This window comes from Saimiri boliviensis, chromosome 13 (genome assembly GCF_048565385.1).
Source record: "Saimiri boliviensis isolate mSaiBol1 chromosome 13, mSaiBol1.pri, whole genome shotgun sequence".
NCBI lineage: Eukaryota > Metazoa > Chordata > Mammalia > Primates > Cebidae > Saimiri > Saimiri boliviensis.
In genome coordinates this window covers 73,410,185-73,430,317 of record NC_133461.1, presented here as the reverse complement: position 1 = coordinate 73,430,317, position 20,133 = coordinate 73,410,185, and the positions used below count along the sequence as shown (strand labels likewise).

Sequence of the window (20,133 nt, the reverse complement as noted above, 5' to 3'; positions counted from 1 at the left end):
TTTATTTTATTAATTGTTTGCCCCCTGCACTAGTGTCTAAATTTCATGGTGATGAGGATTTATGTTTATTGACATAATGAGGACACATTTGACTACATAGCAGGTAAATTCTTGTAAGACCACATTAACTAAGTTAACTATTTTCTTTTTCTGTTTTAGAGACAGAGTCTCTCCCTTTTGCCCAGTCTGGAGTGCAGTGATGCGATCATAGCTTACTGCAACCTGGAACTCCGGGGCTCAAGCGATCCCTTCCACCTCAGCCTCTTTAGTAACTGGGACCACAGGTGTGTGCCACCATGCCTGGCTCATTAAAGCAAACTTTTTTTTTTAAAGAGTTGAGGTCTTGTTATGTTGCCCAGGCTGGTCTCGAACTCCAGGCGCAAGCAATCCTCCTGCCTCTACCTCACAAAGTGCTAGGTGTGAGCCACTGTGTCTGGGCTAATTATTTTCTGGATCTTCTCTTTTACATTTATAATAAAGGTTCTCATAGGTAATACATTGACCCGTCAACAATGTGGAGATTAGTGGTGCTGACCGCCCACATAATAAAAAAATCTGCTTATACTGTTTGATTCCTCAAAAACCTAACAACTAAAAGCCTACTATTGATATTATAAACAGTTGGTTAACTGTACTTTATATAAGTATTATATACTGTATTCTTAAAGTAAGATAGAGAAATGTTATTAAGAAAATCATGAGAAAATACATTTACTGTTTATTAAATACATTTACCGTTCATGAAGTGGAAGTGTGATCATCCATCACAAAGGTCTTTCTTTATCCTTGTTTTTTTCACAGTGAGTAGGCTGAGGAGGGAGGAGGAAGGGGAGAGGTTGGTCTTGGTATCCAAGGGATGGTAGAGGCAGAAGAAAATTTATGTGTGAGTGAACTGCACAGTTCAAACCCATGTTGTTCAAGGGTCAGCTGAATATAAAGAGCTAGTAATTAATAAGCACAAGGCAGACAACCCTGTGGAAAATTGGATAAAGGACAGTGAACAGACTTCTGACAGCAGAAATACAGAAATGCCTAAAAAGATGACAGATGCCCAGCCTCATTAGTAATAGGGAAATACAAATTAAAACAGCAAGGTATCTTCATGCATTGATTGGTACAGATTACAAACCTTGGTAACATCTGGTGTGACAAAGGGTGTATTCCAAAGATTCTCTCAGGCGCTGCTGGTGAAAGTGCGTGCCAGCACAGGCTTTGGAGGGTAATGATGGCAATAGATATTCTCATTCGGTAGTCTGTCTACTTACCTATGTGTTACAGCACATAGAAATTTGTCTTGTTTTAATCAGTTGGAACAATATCATACAAATGATTTTATATACTTCTTGTTTGTAACATTACTTTTATCTGTTATAACACTATAAATGTATACATTTTGGTGACCCCATTATATTTGAGATAAGGTTTCATTCTATTGCCCAGCTGTGCAGTGATGTGATAATCGCTCACTGCAGTCTACCACCTGGGCTCAAATGACCCTCCCACCTCAGCATTGCCTGAGTAGCTGGAGGTATGTGTATGCTCTATTACACCCTGCTAATTTCTAAAAAGTTTTTGTAAAGATGGGTTCTCACTGTGTTTATCATACTGCTCCCCATCTTTTGATAAGTTTCAGTTTATGCTTCTATAAATAATGCCAGATTTTTATTCCTAGAACTTCTTACCTATTTCAGATTATTGCCTTAGATTTTAGATTTAGATGTTAGATTCCCTTGATAAATAATGCAAAAAACTACTTTGGAAACCGTAACCTTTATTTGAACATTGACAAGGCACATTGCTTGCAGAACGAGTGTGGGGCAAGGATCTCCTGAGTCCCGAGCCTGCTTTCTCTTTTGTAATCTTCTGCCTTCTCTTGGGATTTAAGCAAAAGATCAGAGGTTCTTTCCTTAATTACAGTGCTTCCTGCAAGCAAATGAAAGACGGAAATCCAAGGCAGAAATGTGCACTTGCTCTTCTATGTTAGCTGTGGACTCTATGAGAAAGTCTAGTGTTTGTGTAGCATTTCAGCTTCTGTCTTTACAGCTGAAGTAACACCAAACCACGGAACATGTAAAAATGTTTTTCTTACATGTAAATATTCCTATTTATAATTTACCATGCTACCTTTTAAAATTAATGGGTAACATCGTTACATCTGATGGGCAGGGCTCTGCACCTCATGTAGGCTTTTCAGGGTCTCCACACTCATCTACTTTTCCAGGCCACTCCCCCGCCTCCTCGTCTTGCCCACCCACTGTGCGGTGGTCCATTGGAACTGGCAGTCTACTTGCCACTCCTCTCTGCCATGTGGTTATATGGAGTCTTCCCTCCTGAGTCAGCACTCTCCTGCCTCGCATCGAATCTGCAAGTCCCCCTTGTCCTATAAGACCAGCTTCCAGAAGCCTTCTGGCACCTTCTGTAGCAGTCCTCAGTGTCCTGCCCAGAGGAGTCGCTTCGTGCCCTGAGGTTCCACCCACTGATGTGGCACTTGCCTTGCTGAATGCCGTGCTTGCTTATCAGTCCATCTTTATAACTAGATGGAGAGCAGCTCTCAGATGGAGTCTGCCCCTCGTTAAATTCTGTGTCTTCTGCAGAACACCTGCTACTTAAAAGATGTATGTTGTTTCTGGTCACTAAATTAGGTGAGAGTTCAGGCTTGATGTTCTCTGTGGCTTTGTTGCAGGTCTTTCTGTCTGAGTGGAAGGAGCGCAAAGTTGCTCTCTCACGGCTCACCAGCCTGGAGATGAAAGATGATTTCCTCCATGGACTGCAGATGCTGAAATCTCTACAAGGCGCACATGTTGTCACGCTGCTTGGCTATTGTGAGGATGACAACACTATTCTTACTGAATATCATCCTCTAGGTTCCTTGAGTAACCTGGAAGAAATACTAAATCTTTCAAAGTACCAAAACGTGAACACGTGGCAGCACAGGCTGCAGCTGGCCATGGACTATGTCAGCATCATTCATTACCTGCACCACAGCCCCGTGGGCACGCGGGTCATGTGCGACTCCAATGACCTGCCAAAGACACTGTCCCAGTATCTGCTGACAAGCAACTTCAGCATTGTGGCAAATGACTTGGACGCCTTACCCCTGGTGAACCACAGCTCTGGGACGCTGGTGAAGTGCGGCCACAGGGAGCTGCATGGGAATTTTGTGGCTCCAGAGCAACTATGGCCCTACGGAGAGGACATGCCTTTCCGCGATGATCTCATGCCCTCATATGATGAGAAGATCGACATTTGGAAGATCCCAGATATCTCCAGTTTCCTTCTGGGGCACGTTGAAGGGAGTGATATGGTCCGATTCCATTTGTTTGATATTCACAAAGCATGCAAGAGCCAGACTCCCTCAGAAAGACCCACTGCTCAGGACATTCTGGACACCTACCAGAAGGTCTTGGATACGCTTAGAGATACCGTGATGTCTCAGGCAAGAGAGATGCTGTGAAAACCAGTCCAGCCAGTGAAGGTGGGATTGAAGGGCTGAATGGAAGTTACAGCATTCTACTCTGAGGGTGGAGTTTTTTGCCTGAGTTTTGTGTTTCATTGTTTTTTATGGCTTAGCCATGTGGTTCTTTGTGTACATTGGCGTGTGTTCCATATTGGTTGTTAGACTTTATTTTTTTTTTTTGAGACGAGGTCTTGCTCTGTTGCCTAAGCTAGAGTGCAGTGGCGTGGTCTTGGCTCACTCCAGCCTTCGCCTCCCAGGTTCAAGCAATTCTCCCACCTCAGTCTCCTGAGTAGCTGGGATTACAGGTGCACCACCACGCCTGGCTAATTTTTGTATTTTTAACAGAGACAGGATTTCACCATGTTGGCCAGGCTGTTCCCAAACTCCTGACCTCAGGTGATCCATCCTCCTTGGCCTCCCATAATGCTAGGATTACAGGCACAAGTCACCGTGTTTGGCCAGTTGTTAGATTTCTATGGATTTGTGGTTTCCAAAGTTTCTCTTGTTACTAATTTCTGCTTTTATTGTATTGTGGTCTGAGAAGGTACTTGATATGATTTAGACTTTTAAGCATTTGTTGAGGCTTGTTTTGGGGTCTAACATATGGTCTGCTGAGGAATGGTCCATGTGCTGATGAGAAGAATGTATATTCTGTAGCTGTTGGACGAAAGGTTCTGTAAATGTCTGTTAGGTCCATTTAATCTGTAATGTAGATTAAGTCCAATGTTTCTGTCTAGATAATCTGCCCAATACTGAAAGTGAGGCATTAAAATCCCCAGCTATTATTTGTATTAGGGTCTGTCTTTCTCTTTAGTTCTAATAATGTTTATATATCACATATATATTGTTTATATATGTGAGTGTGTCGGTATTGGGTACATATATATTTAAAACTGTTATGTCCTTTCACTGAATTGATCCCTTTATCATTATGTAATGATCATCTTTGTCCCGTTTTGTGTTTTCTGACTTAAAGTCTATTATGTGTAAGTATAGCTATTCCTGCACTCTTTTGGTTTCCATTTGCATGGAGTATTTTTTTCCATCTGTTCATTTTCAGTCTATATGTGTTTTTACATGTGAAATGAGTTTGTTATAGGTAACATATAGTTGAATCTTTTTTTTTTAAATCTATTCAGCTAGTCTATATATTTTAATTGGATAATTTAAATTATTTACATTCAAGGTTTTTATTGATAGGTGAGAACTTAGTCCTGTGCTTCTGTTGTTTTCTGATTGTCTTGGATATATTTTGTACCTGTCTTCTATCTTCTGTTTTCTTTTTCGAGACGGAGTCTTGCTCTGTCTCCCAGGCTGGAGTGCAGTGGTGTGATCTTGGCTCACTGCAATCTCCACCTCCTGAGTTCAAGCATCTCCTGCCTCAACCTCCCCAGTAGCTGGGATTATAGGTGCCCACCACCATGCCTAACTAATTTTTGTATTTTTAATAGAGACAGATTTTCACCTATCTTCTTTTATATTGTTTATAATTTGGTGTGTTTTTTTTTTTAATAGTCGTAATGTTTGACTCCTTTTTCTTATTTGTGTATCTGCTCTATCAGTGACTTTTAAGCTTTTGTGTGTTTTCATGATGGTAGATACCATCTTGTCTCTTCCAAGTTCAGATGAGATTGGGTGCATTCAGGGTGGTATGGCTGTCTTTCTCTTCCAGATTTAGGATTCCCTTAAGCATTGCTTGTAGGGCTGATCTAGTTGTGATGATTTCCTGTTGTTGCTTTGAGACAGAGTCTTGCTGTGTCACCCAGGCTGGAGTGCAGTGGTACAATCTCGGCTCACTGCAACCTCCGCCTCGGGTTCAAGCAATTCTCCTGCCTCAGCCTTCCAAGTAGCTGGGATTACAGGTGTGCACCACTTCACCTGGCTAATTTTTGTATTTTTAGTAGAGACGGGATTTCACCATGTTTGTCAGGTTGGTCTCAAACTTCTGAGCTCGTGATCCACCTGTGTTGGCCTCCAAAAGTGCTGGGATTACAGTTGTGAACCACTGTGCCTGGCCTTTTCTTTTGTTTAAACTAAATTATCATTAATGTTAAAATTGATCTGACCATGTATATAACTGCATTTGATGCTTGCTCACATAACTGTCTAGGGTTCATTCAGCAGATCACAGAAATGAGGTCTGGCATTTAACAAACAGACTAATGATAGAAGAGATATACCGATTTATACAAGAATATCAAAACACTGTCATGTGGTTTAGTGTAGCTCAAGTTATGAATCAGTGCCAACTCTTGCTGCAACATCTTCTGTACAATTTTATCTTGGAACTTGGTGATTTGTTTTTTAAGTTGACATTCTTCATCAAAAAGAGCTCTTTCATGATACTCTTCATGAATTGTTCATGTAGCAGCTTAATCTCTTTCAGTTGCTGTCTTCTAACAATGCTAACTTGTTGCCACCTCTTTGGTTGCTCTTGAAATATTTTAGTTTTTCTTTTCTTTTTTTTTTTTTTTTTGAGACGGAGTCTTGTACTCTATCGCTAAGCTGGAGTGCAGTGGCGCAATCTTGGCTCACTGCAACCTCCGCCTCTTGGGTTCAAGCGATTCTTCTGCCTCAGCCTCCAGAGTAGCTGTGACCACAGGTATTTTAGTTTTTCTTCCACTCCTGAGTCTTCTGCATGTCTATGTTGTATTCTTAAAGCAAAGTCAGCAACTGCATTTCTGCCTTTTGTGTTCTCAAAATACGTTTAGTTCTGTTCTCAGTGTTGATGCAAACTTTTGTATACATTTGAAGCCTTTGTGCAGCAAGACCCTGTTTAATGGCAGCTGCAATTACTTGTAGCTTCTGTACATCAACCCCTTGTCTTCCTCATCTGTTTCTGCAAAAGGTTTTCTTTACCCATGCTCATCAGTTTTTAGATCCCTTTCCCCATGCTGCATTTCTTGGGTGGCCATGATCTGATCTTCTAACTGGGCCTGGGCAAGCCTCCTGTTGCTCTTCCTGCCCTTGGATGCAATTGCTGGCTGTCCTGGGACACCAGAGGCGACTCCTGAACCCTGAGGGACCCTTGATGGCACTCTCTCACAGGGCCTACACGATGAGGCACTTTGAGGCTCCTCCAAGGGCCTGGGTCCTCCTTCCCTCAGTTTTTACTTGTCTGGGAAAGACTTTATTTCCTCTTCAATTCTGAAGGATAGCTTTACTTAGTTTAGTATTCTTGGCTGGCAGGTTTATTTCAGCACAGCAATATATTTTATCATTCTCCCCTGACCTGTAAGGTGGTATCTTTTTAAAAATTTTTTACAGTAAAGTCTCATATGTGACTTGATGCTTTCTGCTTGCTGTTTTTAGAATTCTCTCTTTGACTTTTTACAGTTTGACTGTAATGTGCCTTGCAGAAGACCTTTTTGCTTTGAATTTTTTTTGGGATTACTGAGCATCCTGTATCTGATGTCTGTATCTCTTGTAAGACTTAAGAAATTTTTGACTATTATTTTGCTAAATAGGTTGTCTATGCCTTTTCCCACCTCTTCTTCTGAAACACTCACAATTTAAATATGTGTTCACTTGGTGATGTCCCATTTTTTTGGTCTGACTAGATTACTCCAAAAGACCTATCTTCAAGTTCAGAAAATCTTTGTTTTGCTTTCTCTAGTTGTGTTTTAAAATTTTATTCATTGAATTTTTCAGTTCTATGATTTGTTTAGTTATTTTTCTATGTCTATCTCTGTTAAATGTCTTATTCAGATCATGAATTTTTCCTAATTTATTTGTATTATCTGTGTTCTCTTGTAACTTGCTGAATTTCCCTAAGATCATTATTTTGAATTATTTTTCAGGCATTTTATTATTTTTAGTATTTGAGACAGAGTTTCACTTTTGTTGCCCAGGCTGGAGTGCAATGACATGATCTTGGCTTACTGCAACCTCTGACTCCTGGGTTCAAGCGATCGTCCTGCCTCCGCCTGCTTAGTAGCTGAGATTACAGGGATGCACCACCATGCCTAGCTAATTTTGTATTTTTAGTAGAAATGGGGTTTCTCTATGTTGGTCAGGCTGGTCTTGAACTCCTGACCTCAGGTGGTCTGCCTGCCTCGGCCTCCCAAAGTGCTGGGATTACAGGCGTGAACCACCGTGTTTGGCCTTTTTCATGCATTTTTATGGATTTCCTTTTCTTTTGGATGTGTTACTGGAGAATCATTGTGTTTCTTTGGAGGTGTCTCTCTGGAGGTATTGTATCTCTTTGGAGCAAGTTTCCTTGCTTTTTCATGTTTCTTGTGTCCTTAACATTGATACTATTCATCTAGTGGAATAGTTGCTTCTTCCAATTTTATGGATTGGCTTTCATAAGGAAATACTTTTTTGTAGGCATATCTGTAGTTTTGGCTGAGTAGGATGTTTTGGCTTTGATTCTGGTGGGCACAGTATCAATGATTTCTTCAGCTGTAGTCAATGTCACTGGTATCTGTGAGTCCTCATTGGCTTAAGCTGTCTTTGTTAGTTGAGGCTGTTGCGGGGCTTTTCTGGGTACAGGGGTGCCAGAGGGGCCAGTCCCTGGGCCTTTTTGTGACATGTGCAGGCATTAGCTGTGGTGGCTGGTGATGGGCTGGGCATGCTGGTCTTCAGGACCCCAGCTGGTGTAAGCAGTGGTAGTGAATGGTATTGGGGGCCCCAGGTCGGCTGGTCCTCAAGCCCCAAGGCAAAATTTATGGTGCTGGCAGTAGCAGCAGTGGGCTGGACATTGGACCCTCAGTTGGCAATCACAGCTGTTGGCAGTACCTGTGGCAGGATGAATGGGCTAGTTTCCATTCCCTAGGTGATGCACTTGGGTAGGCACTGGTGGTGGTAGGTGGGGTGGGCCTGTTCAGGCCTTGGGATTGTGTATGTGGGCACCAGTGGTGTTGGATGGGGTGGGCCAGTCCTCAGGCCCCCTGACAGAGCATGTAGGCACCAGTAGTGGCATGAGGGAAAGATGGCACCTGAGAACACTGGTGGCAGTGGTTAGGACAGGGCTGTCTTTAGGTTCTTGGATGGCACATATGGACACACTGGTCCTCAGGCCCCCCTGAAGGTGTTCTGTTGCCCTGCTGAGAGGGGCAGGGTTCTCTTGGTGGCATTGGTGTTGGGAAGGTGGCTTCCAGATTCTGGGAGCTTCAGCTCCCTTTTTCCTGCGGCAGCCTCCCTGGTGTGCTATACTGCCTGTTCCCTGGGATATAAGACACTATATGGGTCAAAGTACTGAGAACCTGGCTGCATTGCAGGGTGGTTGTGATATTGCAGCCTTCTGGTTGGATGTGGGAGGGTGTTCCTGGGGGCTCAGGGATGTGGACTGCAGGGGCTATTGGATCCCAAGACACGATATAATCCAGTGGGGGCTAGGCTCTTAAAATGGTGCTGTACCACAGCAGCATGTTTCTTGGGATGTGAGTAGGATCCAGTGGAATTCCCTTTCTGGAATGACATATTTGCATGGAGTCCAGACAGCTCTGTATACTGGGGTCAGGGCCAGTGAAGGCTGATGGCATCCTCTGTGGGTGCTGGCATCTGTCCTGGTAATGTGGACCACTGGGGTTCTTTCACTTTTCTTTTCCTTGAAATGAGATGTCCTTCCTACCTCTGAGCCAATCCAAGACACACTGGCTGCTTTGTTTACTGCTCCTTTTGTGCCTCAGAGGTTCCCTGTCACTTCCCTGCTGAATTAAAGTGTTCTGTCGGCCGGGCGCGGTGGCTCAAGCCTGTAATCCCAGCACTTTGGGAGGCCAAGGTGGGTGGATCACGAGGTCGAGAGTTCGAGACCATCCTGGTCAATGTGGTGAAACCCCGTCTCTACTAAAAATACAAAAATTAGCTGGGCATGGTGGCGTGTGCCTGTAGTCCCAGCTACTCAGGAGGCTGAGGCAGGAGAATTGCTTGAACCCAGGAGGCGGAGGTTGTGGTGAGCCGAGATCGCGCCATTGCACTCCAGCCTGGGTAACAAGAGCGACACTCTGTCTCAAAAAAAAAAAAAAAAAAAGTGTTCTGTCTTTGGTGCTCTACCTGACTGGTGGTTATCTCCTTGCTTTTTTGGTCCTTTGTTGTTGAGGAGTTGAGAGCCGGGCTCACGGTTTTTTGATTGCCATAGTTTTGTAGTACTTTTTGAAATTCAGAAGTGTGAGACGTCCAACTTTTTCTTTTTTAACATTATTTTGGCTGTTCAGGGTCCCTTGTGATTTCATATACATTTTAGATGGATTTTTATATTTTTGGGATTCTGCCATTAGGAGTCTGATAGATAATGCATTTAATCTGTAGAGTGCTTTGGGTAGTATTGACATCTTACCACTATTAAGGCTTCCAGTACATGAACACAGGACTCACTGTGGTTTTGAAATGCATTTTCCTGATGACTAATGATCTTGTACCTTTTCATATGCTTATTGGCTATTTGTATATCTTCCTGGGAAAAATGTCTATTCAGATTTTTTGCTAGTTTTTAAATTTACCCATTTACAAATTTGTTGTTTATTTTGTTGTTGTTGAGTTGTAGGTGTTCTTTATGTATTCTTTATACTAGTTCCTTATCAGTTATGTGATTTGCAGCTATTTTCTTCCAGGTGGGTTGTCTTCACTTTCTTGGTGTGGTGTTTTTTGATACACAAAGTTTTAATTTTTTATGAAGTCAAATGTATCTGCATTTTTCTTTGGTTGCTCATGCTTTTGGTGTTGCATCTAAGAATCCATTGCCAAATTCAGGGTCGTGAAGATTTACTCCCATATTTTCTTCTTAGAATTTTATAATTTTTGCTATTACATTAAGGTCTTTGAGCCATTAAGGTCTGTGATTTAATTTTTGCATATGATGTAAAGTCAATGTGAAACATTGTTCTTTTGCATTTGGCTATCCAAGTATCCCAGCATTATTTGTTGAAATGCCTATACTTCTTTATATTCCTTTGACTCCTTTGCCCAAGGCAGTTGGAACTTTGCTACTACTACTGCCCTGAAACTGCTGTCACTGGGTTCCTAAGGACTGGGTAGCTTAGTTGAGTGGATACTCTTTTTATTTTTATTTTTTGTGAAACAGAGTGTCTGTCGCCCAGGCTGGAGTGCAGTGACGTGATCTAGGCTCATTGCAACCTCCGCCTCCTGGGTTCAATCCATTCTCCTATCTCAGCCTCCAGAGTAGCTGGGATTACAGGTGTGCACCACTACATCCAGCTAATTTTTGTATTTTTAGTAGAGATGGGGTTTCACCATGTTGGTCAGGCTGGTCTCAAATTCCTCACCTTGTGATCCGCTCACGTCAGCCTCCCGAAGTGCTGGGATTACGTGCGTGAGTCACTGCGCCCGGCTTTGAGTGGATAATCTTTTGTTGTTTCCTCCTTGTAATATACAAGCATTGGCTTCTGTGACATCTTACTCTCCTGGTTTTCCTCCTGTCACTCTGGCTTCTCAGTCTGTCCATCCCTGGTGCTGCTGAAGGTTCTGTTGTTAGCCTTAAACACATTACCTGGGTGATCTCGTTCTCTGCAGTGACTTCACTTGCCATATATGTGCTGATCTTTCCCAAATTCTTATTTTTCCAAACCTTTACATCTATTTTATTTGCAGGTTCATATATCTAATAAGGAATTGATATCCAGTGATCATACAGAACTCCTGTAATTCAACACAAAATCCAAACAGTCCAATTAATAAATAGAGAAGATATTTAAATGAACATTTTTCTAAAGAACATCTCAAGCTCGAGATTTCCCAGATAATCTGCTTTTTGTGTTTCCTTCAGAATCTGCTTTGTGTTTCCTCATCTGTAGGTGGCTCAGGGTGCATCTGATTTCCCAAGCTGGAAACCTCAGAGTCATTCTTTGTTCTAGGAAGAAATATAATTGAGTTTTTAAAAACTCCACTTATTGACTCATTGTGTAATAAAATGCAACAGTTTTAAGTGTTCAACGAGATTTGATAACATTTATGTACTTGTGTCACTATCCACATAGGTGAAGAGACAAAACATTTCTATCACACCGGCAGATTCCTCGGTTTCCCATCCCAATCAATCCTTTCTCCTCTGCTGGCTCCAGGCAATGGCTCTCTCCTTTCTTTTTAGAAAAATTAGAATTTCTTTTCTAGAGTTCCAGTAATGGAATCATACAGTGTCTAAGTCTGTTTTTGGTGCGGAGACTGGGTAATTTATAAATTATAGGAATTTATTTCTCACAGTTCTGGATGCTGAAAAGGCGCTAGCAGGTTTAGTATCTGAGGGCCCAGTTTCTTCTTTGAAGATGGTGCCTTGAACACTGTGTCCTCACATGGTAGATGGGGCAGATGGGCAAAAAATAAAAAGAAAAGGTGGGGCGAATGCTGTGTGCAGCCCCTCTCTTAAAGGGCTTAAGCTCATTTACCTTGGAAGAGCTCTCATGACCTGATTACCTCCAAAGACCCACTTCTTATTACTGTTGCATTGGAGATTAAGTTTCAACATGAATTTTGGAGGGATGCAAGTATTTAAACCATAGCATATAGTGTAGTGTATATTTTTTGTGTCTGTCTGCTTTTGTTCAGTGTCATGTTTTTGAGGTTCATCTATGTTGTTGCATGTATCATTAGGTTATATCTGTTGGTGCACAGTTATTCCGTAGTATGGCTGTACCACACTCTTCATTTACCTGCTGATGGATATTGCATTGTTTCCAGTTTTGGGTTATTATGAATAAAACTGCTGTTAACCTTAAAATACAAGTCTCTGTGTAACAATTGTTTTCATTTGTTTTGAGCAAATACCTGACTGGTCAGATGGTCATATGTCAGTATATGTTTAATTTCATAGATTTGTAACTGTTTTCCAAAGTAGTCGTACCATTTTATTTTCCCCTAGCAGTGTACGAGTTCCATTTGATCACGTCTTTGCCAACACTTGTTATTTATTTTAGCCTATTTTAGCTGTTTTAATGAGTGTGATTAGTTTTCAGTGTAGGTGGTTTTATTTTTATTTTTTTGAGGGCCTTGCTCTCTTGCCTAGGCTGGAGTGCAGTGGCACAGTCATGGCTTACTGCAGCCTCAGCCTCCTTAAGGCTCCAGCAATTCTCCCACCACAGCCTCCCAAGAAGCTGGTGCATGCCACTATGCTCAGCTAATTTTTGTATTTTTTGTAGAGATGGCATCTTACTGTGTTACCTAGGCTGGTCTTGAATCCTGGGCTCAAGAAATCCTCCTGCCTTGGCCTCCCAAAATGCTGGGATTCAGCGTAGTTTTAAGTTGCATTTTCCTGAAGACAGATGATGCTAGGTACCTTTTCATGTTTATTGGCAGTTCATATATTTTTTGATACATGAATCTTTTGTACATTTTAAAATAAAGTCATTTGCTTTATTATTGGATTGTAAGAATTTGCTATAAATTCTGGGATTAAGACTTTTTTCAGATACATGTTTTACAAATACTTTCTCATAGTGACTTGGCTTTCCATTTTCTTAGCAATGTCTTTCATTACAGTTTTTCTTTTTTAATGGTTTATGTGCTATTTAAGAAATCTTTGCCTCATCCAAGGTCATGGAGATTTTCTCCTGTATTTTCTTCCAGAAGTTTTATAGTTTTAGCCTTTTTTTTGCGATCAGTAATCTGTTTTTATTGCGATCAGTAATCTGTTTTAAGTTCAGTTTTGTATGTGGTGTGAGGTTAGAATCAAGGTTCTTTCCATGCGGATATCCAGTTGTTGCAGCATTATTTATTGACAAGATTATCCTTTCCTTTATTAAATTCCTTTGGCAGCTTGGTGAAAAAGCCAATGGTGTGTTTATTTCTAGGCTCTCTATCCTGTCCCTTTTTTAGTAAGTCTTAACATCAGGTAGTTGTAAGACCTGCAACTTTGTTATTTTTCAAAATTGTTTTGGCCATTCTAGGTCCTTTGCATTTCCACATAAAGTTTTAGAATCAACTTGTCAGTTTTAACAACAACAACAACAACAACAAAAACTCCTTGAATTTTGACTGGGATCACACTGAATTTAAAGATCAATTTAGAGAGAACCGGCATATTAACAGTAATGATTCTTCCAATCTAGGAACACAGTATATCTCACCAACTTTTTAGGTATTCTTTAATTTCATTCAAATGTTTCGTAGTTTTGTGTGTTCTGATCTCGTACCTGTTTTGTTAAATTTTAAAAATTCCCACTTTGGGAGGCTGAGGCAGGCAGATCGCCTGAGATCAGGAGTTTGACACTAGCCTGGCCAAAATGGTGAAACCTGTCTCTACTAAAAATACAAAAAAAATTAGCTGGGCATAGTGGCGCATGCCTGTAGTAGTAGTCCCAGCTACTCAAGAGTCTGAGGCAAGAGAATTGCTTGAACCCAGGAGCGGGAGGTTATAGTGAGCCAAGATGGTCCCATTGCCCTCCAACCTTGGTGACAAGAGCAAAACTCTGTCTCAAAAAAAAAAAAAAAAATTCCATTTTATAAGAAAAAAATTTGATTGTAAATTCCAGTTTTTTCAGTGTCAACATCCAGTTATATCCAGAAAATAAAAATAAAATCGATTTTCATATATTGACTTTGAATTCTGTGACCTTCACAAACTCATTAGTTCCAGTAGCTTTTTGAGGGGTAGATTCCTTAAGATTTTCCTCACGTACAATCAGGCTGTCTTTGAATGGAGCCAGTTTGTATGCTTTTTATTTCTTTGCCTTATTGCATATCCTTGCATTGTTCTTGATCCACAGAGGGAAGCATTCAGTCTTTGCAAATGTCATATTAGCTGTTTTTTGGAGATGTCTTTATCATACTGAGTAAGTTCTCTCTTTTCCTTTCTTTCTTTTTTTTTTTTTTTTTTTTGAGATGGAGTTTCACTCTTGTTGCCCAGGTTGGAGTGCAATGGTGCGATGTCGGCTCAACGCAACTTATGCCTCTCCGGTTTAAGCGATTCTCTTGCCTCAGCCTCCTGAGTAGTGGGATTACGCATGTGCCACCAAGCCTGGCTAATTTTTGTATTTTTAGTAGAGATGGGGTTTCTCCATGTTGGTCTGGCTGGTCTTGAACTCCCGACCTCAGGTGATCCACCCGCCTCGGCCTCCCAAAGTGCTAGGATTACAGGCATGAGCTACTGTGCCTGGCCGGAAGTTCCCTCTTTTTCTCGTTGCTGAGAGTTGAGCAGGTGTTGAATCTATTGGTCACATGGAGCCATATGTCTTGCTCTGGCCAGAAAAATGTGGAGGAAATCATAGACATCTCTTCTAGGCAGGCGCTTGAAGAGCCAGTGTAGGATTTGCTACCTTGTCCTCCTACTGCCGCTTCTGCTGTGAGCATTAGTGTGAACAGGACAGGGATTTTTGTCGGGGTAAGCCATGAGGTTTTGGAGCTCTTGTTGATGTATTATATAGTCTAATGAGAAGGTTCTTGCTAACAGGAAAAACTCCTTGCGTTCATGGAACGTACATTCTAGTACGAGTGGGGCAGGAAAATACACATAATGACAGAGATTAGTGTAATGAAGAAAAGCAGGATCCAGGGCTCCAGCACGTTTTCGCTTTAGATAGGGTTATTGTGGAAGACCCCCTTAAATGAGGCAGCAGTTGACCTAAGACCTGAATGAAGTGAGGGAGGAGCCATGAGATGTCTGCGTGGGGAAGGTTCTTTCAGGTACAGGAACAGCTATGCTATGCACAGTCCTAAGACAGGAACTACAGACTCTCCTGAACATGGAGGGTGTGACAAAGCTGGCCTCCAAGCGAAAAGAGAAGGGCACATTCACTCAGTGACTTCTGTGGCTTACACCAGGGCCGGGAGAGAGGTGCTGCTGTGTGTTAGGCAGAAGATGACTAGTTGGCCATGGCCTTACCAGACCTCTCTGATGCCTGCGTTCTTCAGCTCCTCGATTTTGAACAATGGGGCAGGCGGCAAAGACGAAAGAGGGAGTACCTGGACTTCCTGACTTTCTGGCATAGGGGCTTTCTTTGAGAAAAATCATTTGACTGAACTTGAGTTTGTGAGATAGCCCATGACCATTACTTCCAGAGTTATTCCCACCTTCGAACTCACCACCAGCTTCTACTGTACTTAGGAAGAAGCCTGTACTCAACTCTGCTGTCTAGTTCACCTCCTGACTCCCCTCTCCTGTCACAGAACCCTCCTCTATGCGCCCCAGATTTCTTTCAGTTCCTTCACTAAGCGACACGTTCTCTGGGCTGTTGGAAAGACTGTTCCTTCTTCTGGGAACACTCTTCCTGCTTTCTCCTGGCTAACTTAAATGACGGTCCTCCTGTAAGCCTTCCCAGACAAACCTAGTTCTTCTGTCAAATGCCACCTTAGCATCTTGTCCTTCTCCTAGCAGCACTAATCACACTGTCTTGTAGCTTTAAAAAATTATCAAATAATTCAGACACCCAAAGAAGTATAAAATAGAATACAGGATGCACCCTATCACCCACTTAAGCAACGAAATACTGCCAGTGAAGCCCTTAAGCTTCTCCCTTCCAGCTCTCAATCCTTATAATTTAATGCCTATCTTTCGGAGGCAGCCAGGTGGGAAAGCGTCCCCAGAGAAACTCCCAACTGGCCTGCACCCTGGTGTGCTTTGCCTGTCTGTGTGGTTCCTAGGGAACTTCATTGCAGGCCTCCATGTTGTTTTACAACCTGGGGCTTGGCCTCGAACTCCCTGGTATGGCTTTGTTTAGCAATTCTGCCTTAGGGAATGAGTTCCTTTCTGGTTTGATATCTGCATGTTTTCCTAGCCCTGTCTCTTATAGGGTCTGACCCAGCGATTGGTTTTCTTCTGCCTGCCTGTCTATTTATGTGTTATGTATGGTGTCTGTAAAAAGAGCTCTAATTAATTTGGCCAAAAAAAAAAAAAAAAAACAGTTTTAAAAATTATTGGTAAAAAGCAGATGTCATCAAAATGTAAATAGGCGGACTAAATCATGCAGGTCAGATGCAAGGTTTGCTAAGCGTTTTAAGGTTATAAACTGCTTTTTGGTTTTGAGAACTATTTGATTTTCTGGTTTCACAACTGTTAAGGCCTGGGAACATACGGAACTAACCACACCCTTAATTGTGCTAGGAGTCCAACCTTGGCTGCACCTAGCACACAAAACAACTTAGCAGGTTTTACATTAAAGTTAAAAATTGGTAGGAGTTAACTATTATAACATGTAGTTGAGACCACTGGAAATAGATTTACGTGCAGGGTGAGTAAGAACAGTAAAATGTTTTTTGTTTTGTTTTTTAGGGACAGGGTCTTGCTCTGTTGCCCAGGCTGAAGTGCAGTGGTGCAATCCCAGCTCACTGAAACCTCTGCTTCCTGGGTTTAAGCGATTCTCCTGCCTCAGCCTCCCTAGTTGGCATTGCACGGAGTGTCACCACGCCTGGCTGATTTTTGTATTTTTAGTAGAGACAGGTTTTTCCATGTTGTCTAGGCTGGTCAAATTTCTGACCTTGTGATCCACCCAAAGTGTTGGGATTACGGGTATGAACCACGGTTTGTAAAAGGTTATAAGAAGGCATGGAAATGTAAATTTTTGCCTAGGGTTAAAGTAATTTTTTAAAAATTATTTTAAATAATTTGTTTTTTGAGACAGCATCTCACTGTGTCACCCAGGCTGGAGTGCCGTGGCTCAATCTCAGCTCACTGCAAACTCCACCTCCTGGGCTCAAGTGATTCTCCTGCCTCAGCCTCTCAAGTAACTGAGATTATAGATGTGCACTACCACGCCCAGCTAATTTTTGTATTTTTAGTAGAGAAAGTGTTTCGCCATGTTGGCCAGGCTGGTCTCGGGTGATCCGCCTCCTCGTCCTCCCAAAGTGCTGGGATTATAGGCATGAGCCACTCTACCCTGCCAAAGATTGTTTTAAATTAGATAGGATGAAGCTGAAGGTTCAAACAAGTGGTGGAAGCACTGTGGAAATTAGTCTTGCAAAGGGGTTCTCTATGTGAACATACTGACTAAATTCAAAAGGGTATTATGTGGTTTTTCTGTAAATTAAGCATTGAAATAAAAGCAAAACAAGGTATTCTTAAAGCACTAATCTGCTCTTTGGCAAAATCTTTAGAGGGTGGTAAAAGGTTTTTGCTGCTTTAAAATTTCGGAGTTATTTTGGCAAAATAAATAATTTATGGTAATCTGGAATTCTATTTTATTACGTCAAGTGTTTTAAACTTCAAATATATTTAACAGCTTTCCTAAAATCAAACTTCAGTTTCAAAATTGTCTTTCCTGATGTCTGGCTTTTTGGATGGTTCAGAGGGTACCTGAAACATCCAGAAAAATAGGTGAACACGGTCATTTGACATGTTTAGGTACATGGTATTGCCAAAATGAGGTTCAGTTTTCTTTAGGTTATATTTTTGTGAATAATGCTAATATATGTTTCAAAATTGTATGGGATTTATAAAATTGTAATGTCCAAGTATATGCTACCAATCATAATGAAGGTTGTTATGTTAAGTTATTGTAAACGATGGAGATAACCAAACTTCTTTGTTAATTGTGTTTTTAACGGCAACTACCCTGGACATTTTGCTATTCACAGACAATTGTTTTGTTTTAATCCTTTTCAAAATATGGTTTATAATAAGCAATAGGACTTTGATAGGTACTCTCAAATGCAGGTTTCTGATAACTTTGGAGATTGGAACATTGGCATAAATGAAAATGTATAGGACTCATAAAGAGATGAAGTGTTCACAAATATCGAGCAAAACAAGAACTAAATAGACTGAACTCAGCTGAAGCAACCTTTTTAACTTGCTGGGAATATTGCCAATCTTTGTTTTGTTTTTCAGAGTCAAGGAAACTTATTTTAAACTATTTATGGTCTTTAATAATAGAGAAAGATATACCTGTGTGAACAAAATTTGGAGCATGTTTGTTTCTCTTTGCCTGGTTCCTATTTTTTTTTTTTTTTTTTGAGACAGTCTTGCGCCATCACCCAGGCTGGAGTACAATGGAGTGATCTTGGCTCACTGCAACCTCTGCCTCCCAGGCTCAAGTGATTCTCCTGCTGTAGCGTCCCAAGTAGCTGGGACTACAGGTGTGTGCCACCATGCCTGGCTACTTTTTGTATTGTTAGTAGAGATGGGGTTTCATCATGTTGGCCAGCCTGGTCTCGAACTCCTAACCTCAAGTGATCCACCTGCCTTGGCCTCCCAAAGTGCTGGGATTAGCTGTGAGCTACCATGCCTGGCTTAGTTCCTCTAGAATTTGGAAACTATCTGTGCGCATTCTTAACTTATGGAAATATAGTTGTCTGCATCAGTGCAATAACAATCAATTTATCTTTTGCAACAAGACACAATTGGAAAAACTGATTTTTTCCCAAGGCTTTGAGTGAAAGGCTATGCCTGTAATCTCTGCTACTTAGGAGGCTGAGCTAGGAGAATTGCTTGAACTCGGGAGGCAGAGGTTGCAGTGAGCCGAGATTGTGCCACTGCACTCCAGCCTGGGCAACAGAGTGAGACTTTGTCTCAAAAAAAAAAAAAAAAAAAAAGAGTCAATCTTTGTGGGAGGGGAATCCCACAAGTGCCGTGGCAAGGGTCTGAAGTCTCAGCCTATTCCCATATGAATATAGATTTAGAAAAGAATTAAAAATATAAGCACATAGTTATTCCTTTATATAATCATATATAATCAATATAACCTTTAATTTTATTAATGATTATCGGGTTATGAAGCATGGAACTGAGGTGACATTATGAACAAAGTGATCCTAAGGCAGTATGCTCTAAGCCCTCTGTCATGCCTGCATAAGGGCTGCTGGAGGGCACCTCGTCTGTCCGGCATTGCCAGCACTGTGAAGGTGCCTGCTGTTTAGCCAGCTAGGGAAGGGGATGTCCAAAATGGCCGAGACATCTCCTTCCTGGGGGAATTAGGAGAAAACTCCGCTCCTCCAAGCTCTTGTGGTAAGGCCTGACGGCTGTCAGGTACCCCCACAGACGTCCGGGTGCTTAACTATCTCTATGTGATGCTAGGCTTCAGTGGTCACGTTCCATGTCCACTCTCACGCTCCACTTGTGCACCTGGTTTCTCTTTTTCTCAGAAGATGAGAATTAATAATAGTAACACAATCTTTTTTTTTTTTTTTTTTTTTTTTTTTTTTTTGAGACAGAGTTTCGCTCTTTCTTGTTACCCAGGCTGGAGTGCAATGGCGCGATCTCGGCTCACTGCAACCTCCGCCTCCTGGGCTCAGGCAATTCTCCTGCCTCAGCCTCCTGAGTAGCTGGGATTACAGGCACGCGCCACCATGCCCAACTAATTTTTTGTATTTTTAGTAGAGACGGGGTTCCACCATGTTGACCAGGATGGGCTTGATCTCTTGACCTCGTGATCCACCTGCCTTGGCCTCCCAAAGTGCTGGGATTACAGGCGTTAGCCACCGCGCCCAGCTTATTATTATTATTTTTTAGAGATGGGGTTTCACAATATTGGTCAGACTGGTCTCAAACTCCTGACCTCAGGTGATCCACCCACCTTGGCCTCCCAAAGTGCTGGTATTACAGGCTTGAGCCACCACACCTGGCTGTGTCTTTTATTTCTACAGTTTCTTGTCTCTGCACCAGCAGGGAGGGGCTCACAGAACCCTGTAGGGCTCGACCCTACAAATCTTGACTTGCAGAGGAAATACAAGCCCAGTGGGGAAATTGGCCTTATCCTCTTGTCTACGCAGCCCCTGTATAGGGTTCCTGACCTATGGTCAGTAAATCATGTCACTTTCTAACAGGTCCAGGAGCTCCAAGTTTATCCTGGGAC

The 20,133-nt window shown here is 41.9% G+C and overlaps 1 protein-coding gene across 1 annotated transcript in view; it reads left to right on the top strand.

Annotated features, from left to right (window-relative positions):
• POMK (protein O-mannose kinase) overlaps positions 1–18,241 on the top strand; it is a 64,831-nt gene extending 46,590 nt beyond the window's left edge. Inside the window, exon 5 of the mRNA XM_010330224.3 lies at positions 2,684–18,241. Coding sequence (XP_010328526.1) covers positions 2,684–3,454 — 771 coding nt within the window. The 3' untranslated portion in view covers positions 3,455–18,241. The remainder of the gene's footprint in view (positions 1–2,683) is intronic.
• The last annotated feature ends 1,892 nt before the right edge of the window (positions 18,242–20,133 follow it).